At 39.0% G+C, this 17,230-nt stretch overlaps 1 protein-coding gene across 2 annotated transcripts in view; it reads left to right on the top strand.

Annotated features, from left to right (window-relative positions):
* Positions 1–16,782, top strand: part of SLAIN1 (SLAIN family member 1) — a 50,444-nt gene extending 33,662 nt beyond the window's left edge. For both annotated transcript variants that reach the window (XM_086741550.1, XM_086741544.1), the window contains 3 exons: positions 9,293–9,457; positions 11,205–11,505; positions 15,680–16,782. In XM_086741550.1, coding sequence (XP_086597676.1) covers positions 9,293–9,457; positions 11,205–11,505; positions 15,680–15,755 — 542 coding nt within the window. In that variant the 3' untranslated portion in view covers positions 15,756–16,782. The remainder of the gene's footprint in view (positions 1–9,292; positions 9,458–11,204; positions 11,506–15,679) is intronic.
* The last annotated feature ends 448 nt before the right edge of the window (positions 16,783–17,230 follow it).

Genomic DNA, 17,230 nt, shown 5'->3' with positions numbered 1-17,230 from the left:
ATTTTCTTCCTCCTGCTCCATCTTACTTTCCTGTTACTTCAGTCTTTTCCCCAAGCTAATTCAAAGCAGTCAGTTTTCAGTCAGGGTCTTGTTTGTAACATTGCAGGTTACAGCTCACCCTTGGGCAAGAAAATAAATGTGTTCTTCAAAACAGTTGTTATTTATAGAGCACTACAGGTATGCATGTTACTTTCCTGACAAATAAGACATGACAGGTTGGTGCCAAAAGCATTCAAAGGAAGACATGACGTGGAACTATAATCGACAAGTGGCAGTGTATGAAGAAGGCTGAGGTTAACAGAGGGTAGAGCAATGTGGGCATTTGTTGGCACAGCAGATGTGCCGTATTAATGTCAACATTATTTTTCTTGCTGGTGAGGTACAAGAATGAGGCAGCACTGAAAAGTTTGTAGAAAATCTGCTAGGGAAATAGAAGGGAAACTTATGGGACACTTGATTCAAGAATAAGGGCAGGATGTGGTCCTGCAATCTTTTTATACAATCCCTAAATGCTTTTTTGAATTATTTTTTTCATGTTCCATGTCAGTGGAACTTAAGCATTGGATTCCCATATGGAAATCTCAGAAAGTACTTAGCACTAAAAATACTATCCTTCTAGTTTATTAACTAGAAAATGCCTAAATGTAACAGGCCACCAACTTTGAGGTGTTGGATAATTTTTTTTTGCTGTGGTTCAAAAGGTGGGTACACACGACTTCAGTTACCTGTTTGCTGGGATGGCAGACAGTCATACAATAGCCAGTACCATTGTCTTTAGAGGGGAATTATCTCTTCAGCTTCTGCACCTTCAGCCTCTGATTCATGCAGTGCTGATCTGTGTAAGTGGTGAATGCTGAAGGTGAGAAATGTTTTACTTTGGCTGTGTTCTGTTGTTGTGTTCTGTGTTTAAACTTTCGTTGCGTTGAGTATGTCTGAGTAATATTACGACAACACTTTCTCATCAGCACTTCTCATCATTTTGGCAACAATTTCATTGTCTTTCAGGAACTCCTACACGTTGAAATGGAGGTAGACTGCAAAACATGAATTTGTCTGAAGCTCAAAATGATGGACAGTGTGTTTCCACACTGTTACAGTTTACCAAGGCAAATGAAAAAGAGGGGGGTGATAGATGGCAGGGCTAAACTAGTTATGCTTTCAATATACGTGGAAAGCATTATCCATAATTAATCCAAATTACGCATGCTGCATGCTGTGCTGCTCTTGGTCACTCCAGCGCTTTTCCCAAACCTCTATTCCTTTCTCTTCCTCTAAAGAGATGACTTGTGTTCTTGTAAATGCAGTCAGCAGTCTGGCCACTGGTTTGTCTGATCATTCACAGAGCTTTCCGTGGAAGAAGAGTAAGTGACAAGTAAATGTGGAATTTTGGAACTCAGTCTACAGTGAGAAACAGTGTTTAGCTTTGGCCCAGTGTCTCCCCAAAACTTGTCTGTGTTTAGCTCAAGTTTTGCCTTTAGAAACAAACAGTGTCACGGGTGCTGTCCTACCTGCTTTTAGTGAAGTTTGGTGTGGCGTGCTAGTTGAGATGGTTATTTTAACTTTAACTACTTGTACTGTAACGAATATGCTGAAGGTGTGATAAACTTGGAAAACTTTAATAATTCTTTTAAGAACACAATATTGGCCACCTGATGAGCACCTGCGTTTAGATGCTGAAGTGTAGGTGCCCACGTGTGTGAAGGGATCAATTCAGCTGCCCGCATATAAGCACTTAGGCAGTCTGCTTGACTTCACCATCAGTGGTGTCAGTGCTTTTTAGATGCCTGAGAAGACCCAGGGTCTCTCAAATGCCGTGAGACATCTGTACATAGGCACTGAATTGTGCACTAGGTGTTCAGTCTCACCATAGCCAATGGTCTGCTTGTTCTCCATCCACAGGATTGCATTTTAGGCAGCAGAGAGATTGTCTGGTGTTTCTGGCACCCTGGTAATCCTTCTGCTTGTGCTTAGGGTGAGAATACTCTCACAGATATTTTCCAAATGTGTTGGAGTCCATAATTTTGAACTCACACATTGCTCTTGCCAGTGTATTTTAGCAAAGTGCTGCCCCTTGGTGTATTTTTGATACTCTGCTATGTTTTAAATTGCTGTACATATATTTTAAAATACAATACTATACATCTTATTTTAAAATACCACACCATCTAGCCCCCACTCTCAGGCCCAGGTTCTTTCTCTCACCTTATCCCACCAGTACATTGTCAAGGTCAGTGGTACCAGTCCCCTTTACTGCCAATCTCCAACCGCTTGCTCTGCTGAAAGGCTCCTGGTAAATGCTAGCATAGAGCAGCAGATGTGAATGGAGTAAGATGTGTCTAAAGTGTATGTGGGGCCACGTGTAGCATAGGCAGCAAGCATACCTGTTGCCTCTCAAACAACATCTTGCAGCCATCACCTGTAGAGTGGGTGTGTGCTTTGCTTTTGAATAAGTTTTATTTCAAGTTCTGCCAAGAACTTACTAATAGAAAAGCTTTGCATAGAATTTACCCTTTTTTCCCCTTCCTGTTTAACTACACTCTCTCCCTAAATCAGCTGAATTGTCTGTATTGTCTGTAACGATGAGTTTTGTCAGAAAAAATTCATCTCTGAACTTTTTGAGGCATTCTGGTTTTCAGGGATTTTGTAATTGGTTAGGTCAGAAGTAGATGATCTAACAAAGATCTGAGAGAGACAGGAGGTGAATAGCTTTAGAGTAGCTGTTGCAATTAGCTAGAGAGAGTCCATCTAGTTAGTGTGTGTTTTATAGTTTAAAAAAGCATTTAATATGTTGACAGTAGAAAGATTTATGTTTGTATCTCTCTCCTCTTCCTCTAATTTGAACAAGTTCATAGTTAACAGCCTAAAATGTTATGAACTATTGATATCAAGAATACTTTATATCTAGTCATTTTGCTATAAGAAATACTGCCAACTTTCATAAAATCAAGCTGTTTTCTGCTTTATGTTGTCCATAAATGTACTTTACTTGTGTCACAGTAAAAAAAAAAAAAAAAAAATCATTTTAACTTTAATTTTTTTTTTTCTCATTGGTCACTCTTTTTAAATTTTTTATGCCCTTTAGTTCAGATTTTCTGAAACCAGAAGTAGCAGAACTGTAGTACTGAGAATACATCCAGAACAATCAAAATCTAGGATAGACAAGATGCTGGAAGTTGGATTGATCTTGTGTTCAGGCCCACTTTGAAGATTATTTAAATAAGCTTGGTCATAAACTTTTATCCTGGCACCCCTTATTTGTGTGCATTTTAAAGTTACTGTTGGTGTAATACCTGACATTTGGAAACTTTGAACTTTGGACAAGTTATTCTAGCTGAAGAAGAAATTTATTATAATGTGGTAAGAGACGGCACATGGAAAATACGTCCTTCATTGAGTGGCAGTGCATGCAATTTGGTTCATTTTAATTTATAATTTCCATTATATTTTCATATTGATTTTTAACTTTCTAGCTTGGTTGATACTTTCATAAACAGGCCACAGTTACTATTCACTTGAAAAATGTTAGTTTTATTTTCTATAAATTACTAGTTATGAGTTACTTTATTGCATATGCTTGTGGAGAATGTGTTTGGTTTTTTTTTTTTTTTCTCAGGCAAAATATTATTATCATTGGCTATTGCAACACCCTTGATTCATTTGGAAAGCTGCAAATAGTTTTTGTGGTTGGTTTCTTGTTTTGGTTTGTTTTTTTTTAAGGAAACTCTGTGCAGATTTGCCCAGCAGCATTTCAAGGGCAGTAGGCCTGCGTTTAGGTATCAGTTCAGTGTAGACCAACATTGATTGGTATGTTTGAAGAGGTGGGAAAAGGTCTGTTCTTACTGATTTACTGGTCTACAGAGTGTTTTTCTGCTTGTAACCTCTCTTGTCTGTAAGGAAGGGAGAATTCACTGTAGGAAATTGTTGCAGACCCTTTATTAAAGAAAAAGAGGAAAAAAATCTTACTTGGTCACCTTTGAAGTTTTATTAAGAAGAGTAATCAGTGGGGACTAGTCATGGAAGGATAATGGAGGAATCTTTAATTCGCTCTAACTATCTGTGGAGGGAGACATATGCCTCTGAAGCCAGGGTGAGATGAAAGAATAATTCTAAGTAAAGTGGAAGTGTTCAACATAACTAAAATGTAGGTATTGACAGTTATGGAGAATGGTGTATCTCGGTTTTTTTTGTTGTTTTTTTTTTTTTCACTAAAAACAAGTGAAAGACTTGTTTTTAGTTCTTAACCTGTATTTGTATTTTTAGACTGATGTCCCTGTTGTATCAACTGATGATTCCACAGACCTTTAATTAGACCCTGGTGTAAGTGTTATCACCATAACAAGCGTAATGCAGATACTGAACTCAGGTCTTCAAAGATGAGGAAGATAAATTAATCCCTGAAAGTGAAGTTGTAATTGAGTCTACAAGTTTGTTAAGGATTTCAGAACAAACTCTGAATATCTGCGTAATACAGAACATAGCATAAAATCTAAAAAGCATGAATTTTTTCCTGATGATTTTTCCCCAACTTATTTGTGCATACAGTACAGATAAAGCAAAGCTGAATTTGCAATGTTTGTGGGAAGGATTTAAATATGTGTAAGAACCTCCTAGCATAGCTTAAATAGTGATAAAGATTTCTCTGAGACACTAATGACTATAATTCACTGTATCACATTCCTTAACCGTAGTGCACTTTTGGCGAGGCTTGAGAGTCCTCTTGTGCAAATAAAACATTGACAGTGCTTGCAGAGAATAACAATGAATGAATAAATGTGTTTTAAGACACTTCACTGTAAAGTCAACTTAAGCTCTCCTTGGAAGGAGAGCCTCACTGGATGAGGTATCTTGGCAGAGAGAAGACGATACTTAACAAGAACTGCTACAGAACTCCCAGTCTGGCAGCTCACCAAGAGCACATCTCTTCTGGGGCAGTTTTGCTCGGAGGTCGCAATCTGTTTGTGTGCTACATGGACATTAATCTTCGACCGGTGATAGTATTAGGTCAGGGAAGGAAAGAAAAAAAAAAAAAGAAAAAAAGCAGCAGTGAAACGGGGGTGGCCACCAGCGATGCTGGGACCAGAAGACAGAAGGCAAGTGCTGCCTGTTCTGGTGTCCTGCCAGAAAGAAGCTGGGCCACTGATCCCAGGCTGACTCCAGAGAAGAAATTGTGTCAGGGGAAGAGCTTCCTGGAAAAAAATCAGAATTAAAGCAGCTGGGTAAGAGCCAAACTGCTGTCTTTATTGTCATTTTGTGGAATATTTGACTAAATAAGGGGCACTTCTGCCTGCTTTTTGACCCGTTTCTCACCACTGGTGAATATGATCTGTGCGGTGAGGTGGTCTTTTCACAGACATTTTCAGTTGAGGGTGGAGGACCCTATATCTTAGAATTCCCTGGTTTTCCTTTGCTGTAGACAACAGGCAATTCAGCATGGATGCCACATGCAGTAGGCAATTTTTTGTTGTATTGTTTTGCTGCAGTCATGTGAAATAAAGGCAAAATAAAAGAATACTAAAGAATACTGATGAAGTGACAAGCTTGTGTGTATGTGCATGAACTATTCTGAGAAGGTGATAATAACCAGGAACTGATTATTAACTCTCTTGCATGACCTAACTATCTCAATAATACAATGTCTGTAGGTCGTGCTGTTCCATGTCAAAGAAAGCTGGAAAAGGTGAAGATACATCTGTGATGCTTTATATGGCTGCATTGTACTTAAACATCATATTTGTTCGACCTAGACTATAGTTGAGACTCAACAGTGGGTCACAGTAATTTTGGATACTGTAGAAGGTGCAGGTCCTTTGGAGTTTCTTCTACATCTTCCTAACAGAACGGACTTTAAACATCTGATGATTTTTTTTTTTGGCTTGCTACTGAGCCAGGTTAGTGCAGCAGAGGTAGCAGAAACTGTAGCAGAATTTTGCTGTGTTCAGCATTCATCATAAACAGGACTATTCGGGCGAATTACTTCTCACCTGAGAATGCATCTCAGCTCCACTCCTTCACTCCTGCTCTCTGTTAATTCTCTCATCATTCTGAGCAGAGCCAAGACCTAGAAAGGGAAGGTTTGCTACTAGTGGCTTGGAGAAATATTTTTGTTTTCTTCTCATATATTTCCAGCAAATTTGTATCTAGTCACATCTCAGCATCCTGAAATAATATTAGAATCACGTAATTCCCACCTTCTGCTTCCGTGTATCAAGCACACAAGAGCCAGCATTTCATTTACAAACAAAACATCTGTAAGACTCTTTCCACTGTTCTTAGGAGGGGAACAGGTGACAGAACAAACTTCAAGAAAGAGATGAAAGAGAATGCATCGTCCAAGGAGATGAAAGCTGCAAAATGCTATCAAGACAAGCATTTCTGGGTTTTCCCTGAACACAAAACTGATCTACTATTTTCATTGCTTTTCAGGGCCATTTATCTCACATCAAAGAAGTAACATAGATGCTCGGTGGATCGGAATTTGCAGGTGCAGCAGGAATCTGCTGTCTGAGGACTGAATCAGCAGCAGAGCAGACTGCTGGAATGAGAAGAGACTAATGAACAGGGAGCAAAAGATGTGGTCACCCCATGACACGGAGCATATCCAAGCTACTTCCGTACCTATTTTTCCTGCTATTGTAGCTACATCAAACAATTCAGGGCACAGATCATGCCTGTGACTGATGCAGTCCCTGAATGGAAGAGCATGTAGAGTCCATGGAACTCTGCTTATACAACATGTTATGTGGATAGTATTAACAAAGCTATTTTATGCAGTGCCATCTTCCCTACCATCTGCTGCTCAGACTTCTTTTGCCAAGTGCTGCAATGTTAACCTGGGATTTCAAGACCTAGGATTTTAAAGGGTAGACTAGGGCTCCAAAATTAACAGTAGCTACAGACATCCCGTATTCATAGATTTTCTGCCACTCTGGACCAAGAAGGCTTGCATCATAGGAAAACAGTTCCTTTTCCAGTTTGCAAATTCATGAGTATTTCGGATGTAGGGACACATAGTAGCTATATGGATGCCCTTGTTTGCATCCCCAGGACAGTTTTGGAAGCCTGATAACTGTTGTATCATTTTTATATCTGTGATATTAATACTTACTGCCTGACTGAACCACAGTGGTAATCCCTTTGTTTGTTGCTGTACAGCTGGCAATTTCAGCCTGCCAGTGTCAGTGATGAGTCACTGAAGCACACCGCCTCTAGCTCTTCCATGAAGGATTATCCTTAAACTGGTCCTTTATGAGGATTTAGCTGTATTCCTGTTTCCAGAAGCTCAAATCTTGTATTTCCTTTTCTTGCACTGAACTCCTCCCTATTTTTCCTTCCCATACTTACTGTTTGATTTCAAAAATATGAAAATGTAGTATGTTTAATTCATGGGAAATATTTAAACTGTTTCCTAGACAGCAATGGTTTTGTATGTCAGACCATTGATGATAACTGAAAGTCAACCATAGGTGAGGTGGAAGAGAGAAGAAGGTCTGATTATTACAGGACTAGTGTGCATGATGCAGTGTCAAGGGCAGGTAGGCACTACTAATCAGGAGTTAGGACATGAGAGTATTAGAAATACTGGACCTTGAAGTACAAGGACTTTTTGGACTGATTGCAGGATTCCGTACCAGTTCTTACCATGAGGACCAGTCATAAAAAAACAGCTGGCATTATAGCCTTAGTGTGTCTCAGTTTGCTGGAGTTAAATAGGCATCACAAATATTGAAGTTACTGTTAGTGACTAGTAATACACTGTATAGATAGAACTGTACTGTCACTTCTTATTACTCATGAGTTGTTAGCAGCTTTAAGGATTAGAGGAGCTCATGATGATGCTAAATAGGTTATATATTTACATGGACTGATAAACAGAGACTCCTAAGTCAATTTATTGTTTCTGTGGACTGAACTTGCCCTGTGTGAGCTAAAAGGTTGACCCAAAACAGCAATTCCAAGTGGTGTGTGGTGTGTTGTTCCCGTGCATAAATCCAAAACTTCAATCTTGAAATGCCCTACTTGCTGTTGGAGAGAGTAGAGTAGGTGCTTGTTAGAAGAAAAGCATACCCCTGCTTTCTGTTGCAGTGTAAGAACTGGAGGCAGACATCTCCCAGACGCTGGAACCTATGGCCGGGGCAGGAGCTGGTGACCTCCACGCTGACTGCGGTACCAGGAGAAACATAACCTCAGCAGAGCACAGCGCTGAACCTGGCTAGAGGCCAGTGTTAGTGGTGTTGTCAAGGGCAGTTTAACAAATGACCCATTATTTCCCCACAGTGATGCTTTATTGAAGTCAGTCACATCACGGGAGGCAATTCAGACCAGGTCATGCAGTGTGTGCCTTTCTGCCCTGGCTGGTCTCTTCTGATGGTACATAATTGAGTTGTCTCCCTTTGGTTTTTCCTGCGGAGGGGCCAAAAGAGCTTCACCTTGGATTACTTAATACTGTTGTGGTTGGAAGTCTTCTTGAGATGTCAGACTTGATTTCAGCTTCTCTCTCTAAATCAGGTAGCATGAGTAGGGTTGCAGATATCTTCTGACCTCTTAGACGCTTGCCTTAGCCGTTGAACCTGCCCTAGAACATTTGAGGCATTTCCAGCTTTCTTTTTGTGTGAGGTCCTACAAGTCTGCTCTCAAAATGCCCACTGATTCAGGCACTACAAGTGGGTAAGGAGGAAGAACCACCAGATTTGAAGATCCCGATGTCAACCCAGGGCTCCGAGCAACTGAACAGTATCAAGATGTAGCAGGTTTTCTGCATGGCCACCTGCAGAAACTTAACATGCTGATAAGGTTAGGTACTGAATGGAATTTTTTAGCATCTCAAAGGAACCTGAAAGCAAGACTTAGTCACTTAGGATGGCTTTATCTTACCTATCTTTAGACATCCATGGTGTAGATACTTGTGTCTGAATTTGTCATTGTAACCTGACTTTGTATTCACTGCAAAGAAGCAGGCACATTTAGGGCATGATTCATCTGACCTACTTTACACATTTATGTGAAACTCATCCTTATTATGGCACTTCAGTGTTTAAATCCTTGTGATTCTGAAAATGTACTGCCGATTGGTGTCGTTAAAATAATTTGTGAATGATTGTGCTGTTACAGTAGTCGGAAGGGTTCAATTAGTAGGGTGTCAATAGCATATTCATATACTTCCTGCGGAGCAAAACCTTTCTTTGCGTTGAAGTAATTTGTTTTAATTTTGATTTTCTACAGAAATTATCCAGAGGCTGCTTGTGTTTGCTGGAAATTCTGACATGACTGTGGATGTTGTCTTCTTTTGCTTCAGACAAACTTCGAAGAAGCATGCCTAACCTCGCTCGGATGCCAAGTACCCCCACCGTGAACAGTAATGGTGGTTTCGCTGGTTCTCCAGTCACTGTGAGGAACAGTCAGAGCTTTGACTCCAGTTTGCATGGAGCGAGTAATGGGATTTCAAGGATCCAGTCATCTAGTAAGTACTTGCTTTCTTTGGCTGCATGCTAGGAATTGATGGAGTGGTAAAATACATGTCCCAGTCACTGATCCTCTGCTTTATGAAAAATTAAAAGCAGACAGTGTTACTTTTGCACTCAATTTTAATATAGCTTAGGATTTTCAAAGTTTCTACTTTGGAAAGCAAATTCTGGCCAATCTTGTTCTGCAGTACTGTAAGTTTCATCACCTTTTTTTTTTTTTTTTTTTTTTTTCTTCTTTGCCAATACATTTTGTACCAACTTTATAATATTAGTAGTTGTAACAGTATTACAGAAGCATTAGTAATGCAATTAATTTGTATAAGCTTTCATTTTAAGTTTTGATACTAGAATTGAAAACAGCTTTTCTTGGTAATTTATACAGTGCTGGTTTTACGGTTCACTATATAAATGTAGTCTTAAAACACAACCTCTCTCCTGTTGAAGTTGAGCTGCTTTGTTCTGGGCAAATGTGATAAACAGAGGGTTATATCCTCAAGTGTAATACACCTGTTGAGTGGGGGAATTAAACTTACTCTATAATTAATTTAATTAGGTGACTTCTTGGGGCAGTATTGATCTAGTGGATGTTGAATTATAAATGTAGAACATCAGCAAGATCCAGGCCCTTCTTTCCTAGCACAGGTACTCTGACAGGAAATGGAAGAAGTAGATTTTGTTTGACACAGGCAGGAGAAAGGATTGAACTTGCGTCTGTCATGTCTTGTGAGATTTTGGAGGGGAAAGAAAACCTTTTCCTGGGGATGTTTTATTTCAAATTTGAGCAAAGTTCACGTGTCTTCAAAAGTAATAAATTCCTTAAATTTTAATTTTAATTAAATTAAATGTATATGTAATATTTAATTGTTGTTATTTATATTTCATCATCATAAACTAATTATAAATATTTATTTACTAAATCACTGTTATGCTAAGAGTTCCATGGCAATATTTTGCCAGTATTGTTTAGTTGAATCGCACATCTATATTTTCTCATGTATCTTTAAATTGATTTAACATACCCTTTTTCAAAGACTTGAAAAATCCTTGGCCTGTATGTGGTATGTTAGTTTATGTGCTTCAGGCTTTTGACAGTTTGCTTTTGATATGTGGGCTCTGAAACAGATGCGTATCTGATGTACACCAGAGGGCAGGATTGTGTAGAAAAATCTATATATAAAGCTTCTGGAACCCATAGCATTGATTTTAAATGATAGTTTACATAACATCAGCCTTGAAGTGCGCTGTTATATTCAAGACCTTTTTATAGCCTTTTTGTTGTTTTTATACATACAGCTTAGACTTCTGTGATGTTGTATAATGCTTCAATGCAATATTCATTAAAGATGATGTGGTTATTGCAAGCAATCTTACAAAAATCTAAATAATCTAAGAGTAATTAATGTATAGTTTCAGCAATTTCTCCTGTTTAAAGCTCTAATTGGATAGGTGGAATTAGTTTGCTTGTAATGGCTAATGAAACCTCTTTGTGGGGAGAAAGAAGGATGACTAAGGAGTGGGCTTTTTGTTCACGGTAGGGATGGAATAGAGTATTTTAGTTCACTGCAGTTTTACTGGATGCAGTATCCAAGAGGTTTTACAGAAGTTTTTAATTAGCAAGTAAATTGCATAATGATGAACACATCATCAGATCCCTATTCAGATCTATCTAGAAATAAGTGTTACTGCCTGGTGTCATCTGTCGCATGCTGACCTTGTTACTTCTTTTCCTGCCGCTCTTTGCAGTTCCATCTCCAGGACAGCTCCAACACAGAGTTCACAGTGTGGGACATTTTCCAGTGTCTGTCAGACAGCCTCTCAAAGCTACGGCCTACGTAAGCCCAACCGTACAAGGTAGTACTACTAGTAGTAGTAATAGCAGTATTCCAGTGTCCAACAACTTGCCATTATATTCTAACACCGGCATCCCAATGCCAAACAAGACTGCCAGTCAAGGGATTGTAGGGCGCAGTGCTCTTCCAAGACCGTCATTGGCCATCAATGGGAGTGGCATACCCCGAAGTAAAATTGCACAGCCTGTTCGAAGGTAAGAGTTAAGCATACCTCATTCCCTCTGTGGATGGCTTTGGCTTAGATTGTGGGTTTGTTTGGTTTTTGGTTTTTCTTGTGGGTTTTTTTTCCCTCCTGAATATAAAGTTGGGCTATAAAAGAGAAGAGTTTCTAGCTCCTAATGCTAAGTCACTGAGTGGGTGAAGATTTCTCTCCAGAAACAGTGATGGACAATGCCTGCTGGTAGTTGCTAGTAAACGGTGATAACTGATAGAATGTAATCACATATTAATAAGAATGGATCTCCATCTGTCAGTAAGAAATCAAAACAGATTACCTGACTCATGTGACTTGCCTTCTTCCGGACTTGTGCCAACTGCTATTTCAAGCTCACAAGGTGAGCAACTTTTAGAATACCCAAAATAGAAAGAGTTGCATCCCTGTTGTTGTAAAAGGCAGTAGACTGTAAAAATGCAACTTAAGAAATTACAGCGTTGTAAGGAAGGAAATATTCTGGATAGTATGGTCTTGGGTTGAACCAGCATCTTTTTAATTCCAGCTGGGAGACAGTAGGCAAACAGGGAATCTTGAAGGATCCTATACTTGCAATGAGCTATACTGTTAAGCAAATGCATTTTTATGTTTTTCCAAAACAATTTAATCTCCAAATGATTTTTTTGGTGTTTTGGGTTTTTTCTTGAGCAAGCAATAAAATAAGTTTAAGGAAAGAGACTGTTTTAATCACCTAATCACAGCTGGGAGTTAAACTTCTAGCTGTGTGTTCTGTGATTAATAGGTGAGAAGCTTGTGTTAGCTCTTCCAGCTATTTCTTCCCATTGCACGCATCCCTCCCCTTGTGAGGGCTGGCTGTGTGACCCCCTGGTTTTCTCTTGGATGAATTGTCGCTGTTAAATCTCACCATTTTTACACTTTTCACTAGATACTGGCTAGATCCAGAATACGTTCAAGTGCTCACATTCTCTCTTCTCTTGAGTTTCTTGGGGATTACACTGATGTGACTGACAACAGATTTTGACCAACTGTGGTGAAACTTTGATAAAGGCCTGTCAGATTTCTTCTTTGATGAAGACTATACCATGAGATTTTTATTATAAACCTCCTTTGTTCTCTGCTGGAACTCTCTCTATTAGAGTTCTTCATAGCGGAGCATTTTCTTTGTTTTGTTTTGTTTTTTTTTTTTCTTTTCTCAACTTCTTGTTCTTCTGCAGAGCTCTTAAATCTTTGATAGTAACAGGTGAGAAAGAGACTTTCTGGGCAGTGAAGAACAGTCCCTTGCTGTTTTGTAAGTTTTCATACAACAGACAATATTAAAGAAAAACAGAATTAAGAGGTTTCAGTGGGAGGGTAAGACACTGGACTCTCAAGGCTGTTTTTATTAGAAACTGATTCAAATCAGTAACAAAGCTATTCATAGTCCAGAAAGTCTGGGCTCCTGTCTTCTCGCCTTCAGATGTACCTTAGCAGCATTCTATGTTGCCGTACCGCCACATCAAATGATCCTTGAAGACAGATGGTCTTTGCACTGTGGGGATAACAAGTTTATAGGACTGTAAAAGCACAGGCAGATTGGACCTCAGCCTAAAATTCTTAAAGACCCTAATTTTATTTATTCATGTGGAAAATAAGGGTGGTTTCAGTTCACATTAAATTTTCTTGGAAAGAATTCAGCCATCAGTGGCAGATTTTCTCACTGTTTATTTTTGTCACTCTGGTAAGTTTCTAAAGGAATTGTATTTCTGATTGTCACTTTGAGCCTAGCTTATGTTAGTATACTGAAAATTTAAGTGGTTTTAGTCATAACTTGATTAAAGGTAGAAAAGGTGTTTTGTTGGGTTTTTTTCGGGTTTTTGTTGGTTTTTTTTTTTTTTTTTTTTTAAAAAAAAATCAATCAGATGTTCAGGGAGAAGTGCACATTCAGAGCCAAGGTGTCTTCATGCTTATGTCCAGACCATTAGGTAGCCAAGTCATTGGTATTTTAGATACTTAAAATAGGTTGTTAGATAGTTTATATGGGGCCAGCGTTAGGGAGCTTCAGTGTTTACTGCATAGGATCAAGCACGTGAGGGAGTGCTTTTCATAATTTGTAAAATATAATAGCCAAGATAATCAACTTATCTAAGTATTAACTGTTTTTTTCCTTGCCATCAGAGACTCATGCATCCAAAAAACAATGTAAAGAAGTTTTAACAGTACAGTCTATCTCTACTTAGCCTTACAGGTCAGGCAGCACTTTTTTTTTTTCTCTCTTCTTGAAAGGATCCACACACAAGGCCCAGCCCTCTTCAACTCCATGCTCTGGGCTTCTTGCAGACCTGCCTTCTCACCTCCCATCCCCTATCTGCCAGTCTTCCGCTTCCTATCCTTACCTGGGAGCATGATGTGAGTGGCAGCAAGGGCAGCTTCCAGTAAGCAAGGTGAGCTGGGAGCCAAGTGGGACAGCCAGGCTGCCCCACAGTTCCCAACAGCAGTGACAGTGACCAGAGTCAGCCAACAAGCTCAGTCTCTGGACAAGTCCACAGTGATGAGTCACGTCCCAGCTAAAGCCAGGAAGTCAGTCAGCAGGTCAGGGTCTGGATCATCCCAGGTACCAGGCACAGACATGACAGCAAGGTAAGCACAGCTCCCCACAAGGTGGGAGGCTTGCTTGTTCCTGCTACCTTATGCTGGAGCAAGTCACTACAGTCCAGCTGATGATGGGAAAGTGGAAAGGGACTACAGACCCTCCGAAACTCTATTACCTGAAAACACACGGCATCACACTGATAGCTTGTGCTTGTTTGAAATGGTTTTCAAAGCTGCTGTGTTTTCCTGTTCTCTGCCCTGTAGCGGAGATTCAGCTCTGGATACATAGTAGTATTCTTAGTTATTTTCAACATAGTTAATTCTTCTTTACTTTTGCCCTCTCCATTTGTTCTTGAAGATTGTTAAGCTTTCCTTTTCTGGAAAAAAAAGAAATGAAAGCAGCAGTTGCAAAGAAAAAAAAAAAAAAAAGGCAGAGGCAGGTCATGTTTTATGTCTCAAGTTACTGGATTTGTATCAAAGATAACTGTTCCTGCAGCAAAGTGGAGCTGCACAAAAGCAGCTTGACTGAACCTAAGTTTAACCACCTTTTTTACATAAGGGAAATTTTTTTTGCCTCTAAGAAACCAGTTGTAACAGAGAGGTGAGAAGCTGCTCTGATGACTACTTTTAACTTACTGACTCTGCCTTACAACGTATCTCTGCCTTTTTCCAGCCAAGGGCATTTGGAAGGGAGAGGAGGCATCGGTAACTCAAAGGAAAAGCAGAGAAGTGAGGGAACAAGGCTTAAGACCTGTTTTTGTGAGAAACAGTTTCACAGCACTGGGACACTTTATTATCAGCAAATTGTGGTGTAACTAAAATATGGTTGTGGCAAATTAGAGATAGCCTGCCTTGTCACCACTGAGTTAATAGATCAAATCAGATGGTTATTTGTCCTTTTTAAAATCTTTTTTGAAACAGTTACCTCATTAGTACCTGGAGGATTTGGAACATGGTCAACAAGCATTTTTTAATAAGACCTCATTCGTTAGTGAGAGACACAGCATAAGTGTGAGGGTGGGGGCCCAGAGGACCGTAAGTTCCCTGCATGGGTGGTGGTGCTGGGACTGGTGGCTCTCTGATGTCTTTGGCTGTGGGATGGAAACATGTTGTCACATGTCTGGATAAGAGGATCTGAAGCAGAACTTGGTAGAGTTTTTCAGCCAATAAGATGCCTAAATTCTTTAGTGTTTTTATGAAGCGCTGTTTTTTGATGAACATGCTGAGCACAACAGCTTTTTGGAGAATATTTCCCATTAGATCTTTGCTGTCCATAGTGACAAAAATAGTTTATCGCCTTTAGCCCTGAAGAACCAAATATTCCCATTGAGAGAGGTCTCATGCATCATGAGAATTATTCACCAAATTCCTTTTTTACAAACCTTCTCTCCGGTTAAGACCAGTAATAGTAATGGGGTCTCATTGGTGGTGGCCTTAATTTCATTGTCGATCTTTAAATTTGTGTTAGCACGGAGCTAGAAATATGCTTGCTTGGAGTGATGTCTCCCAGCAAGCGACAAGGCCAGTGTCGCTACAGAAGTAAATGATGATGTTTGTTACCTTGATTTTTCACATAAAATATGACTTTCCTTGTCTTTTTTTTTTTTTTTGTCATTCGTTTAATACAGTTTTCTTCAGCCTCCAAAGCCACTTTCGTCACTCAGCACGATGCGAGATGGGAACTGGAGAGACGGCTGCTATTAATGAAGGATGCCCATCAACAGTGGAAAAGAAGTAACGAGGATTTCATTACCCAGCTGGCTGGGTAATGATGATTTGGGAAAGGAGGGTCATACAGTATTATTTCCCCCAGGATTTTAATATGTAACCACCCATAATGCAATGTCGTTTGAAAAAAAATGAACATCGTATCAAATACTAAATATTGCACTTAATCAGTTACCTGAACAGCTGTGTTGTTATCGGACTAACAATGGCAGTGCTGACATTTGGAACTGAAGAAGATATTATATATGTGCAAGGTACCAGCATATTTCCTTGGAAAGAAGTAGGAGATAATGCTTTCAGGCAGCTTTGCCGTACTGAAATTCTAAGACAATTTATTCAGTGTAAAGGCATCATGCATTTTATTTTGAATTTGGGGGGACTTACTTATGTGCTTGAATTTTTTTCTAGTGTTTCCAGTACATTTTATTTTGTATACTTAAGTTCATTTAAACTTGCCTGAACCTTGAACAACAGAGAGATAATTTAACTTTTCTGTGCCATAAATAATATTTTTGGGGTAATGTACTTTTTTAGCGCTAGGAACATATCTTACAAAATCGTACCATTGGCAATACAAAGCAGTATATTTATGTTGCAGAAGCACAAAAAAAAAAAGTAGCGTTCACTGGAAATTGCCATCCAGCTGGGTCAGCATGGTTTTGTTGGTCTTTCACCGTTTGTTCAATTGTTAATTTATTGTCAGTGTTTTGTATTTAAAATGGCAGCATAAGTCACCTTGCACTTACAAAGATACAATGATCTCTAAAACTACAGATGGTTTTCAGTACTTTATTACAAAAAATAAAATTGTAATGTTTTATTAACAGTTGCTTACAGAAAATGAGTTTTAATGCGAATAAATCTTTTTTGATAGATCTTTTACAAAATCCAATTGCACTAATCAATGCTTTCTTATAATGGCATATGACTTAATATTTGATTACAACTGTGTATACTGCTGTTTTGGAATGTTTCAGAAATAAAGAATCTATTTCAGCAATAATGCTCTTCTTGAGTGTGCGATATAAACATTGTCAGAATTTAGCAACTGATATCTACTTAGCTCTGAAGTTTTTCCTGCTTAGCATTTATGAAGATTACGCTGGATTTTTGCAAATAGTAACTATGCTCATCTGAAAAATTCTGAATTTTTTTATGAACTGTTATGAAGCCATAGTATGCATAGCAGACAAATATTTAAATTTTTTTTCGATCTTATTATGATCTTAAGAATTTTTTCAGTTTAATGTTCAGATTCTGCAAGTGCAAATGGGGAACAGAGATTGTGTACAAAGTGAGTCCTTCACCATGACTCTGAATTTGCTCTGAATTTTGCTTGAGGACCTGCTTTTTCTTAAAAGGGCAAGCTAAAACAAGAAACAAAGGAGAAGCATTTAGTGGTGAGTAAAACCTTCATTGCACTGAGAAGTGATTGTATAGCAGTGCAGTAG

This window comes from Chlamydotis macqueenii, chromosome 1, assembly GCF_036417535.1.
Source record: "Chlamydotis macqueenii isolate bChlMac1 chromosome 1, bChlMac1.mat, whole genome shotgun sequence".
Lineage (NCBI taxonomy): Eukaryota > Metazoa > Chordata > Aves > Otidiformes > Otididae > Chlamydotis > Chlamydotis macqueenii.
This window is presented reverse-complemented; position numbering and strand designations above follow the sequence as displayed.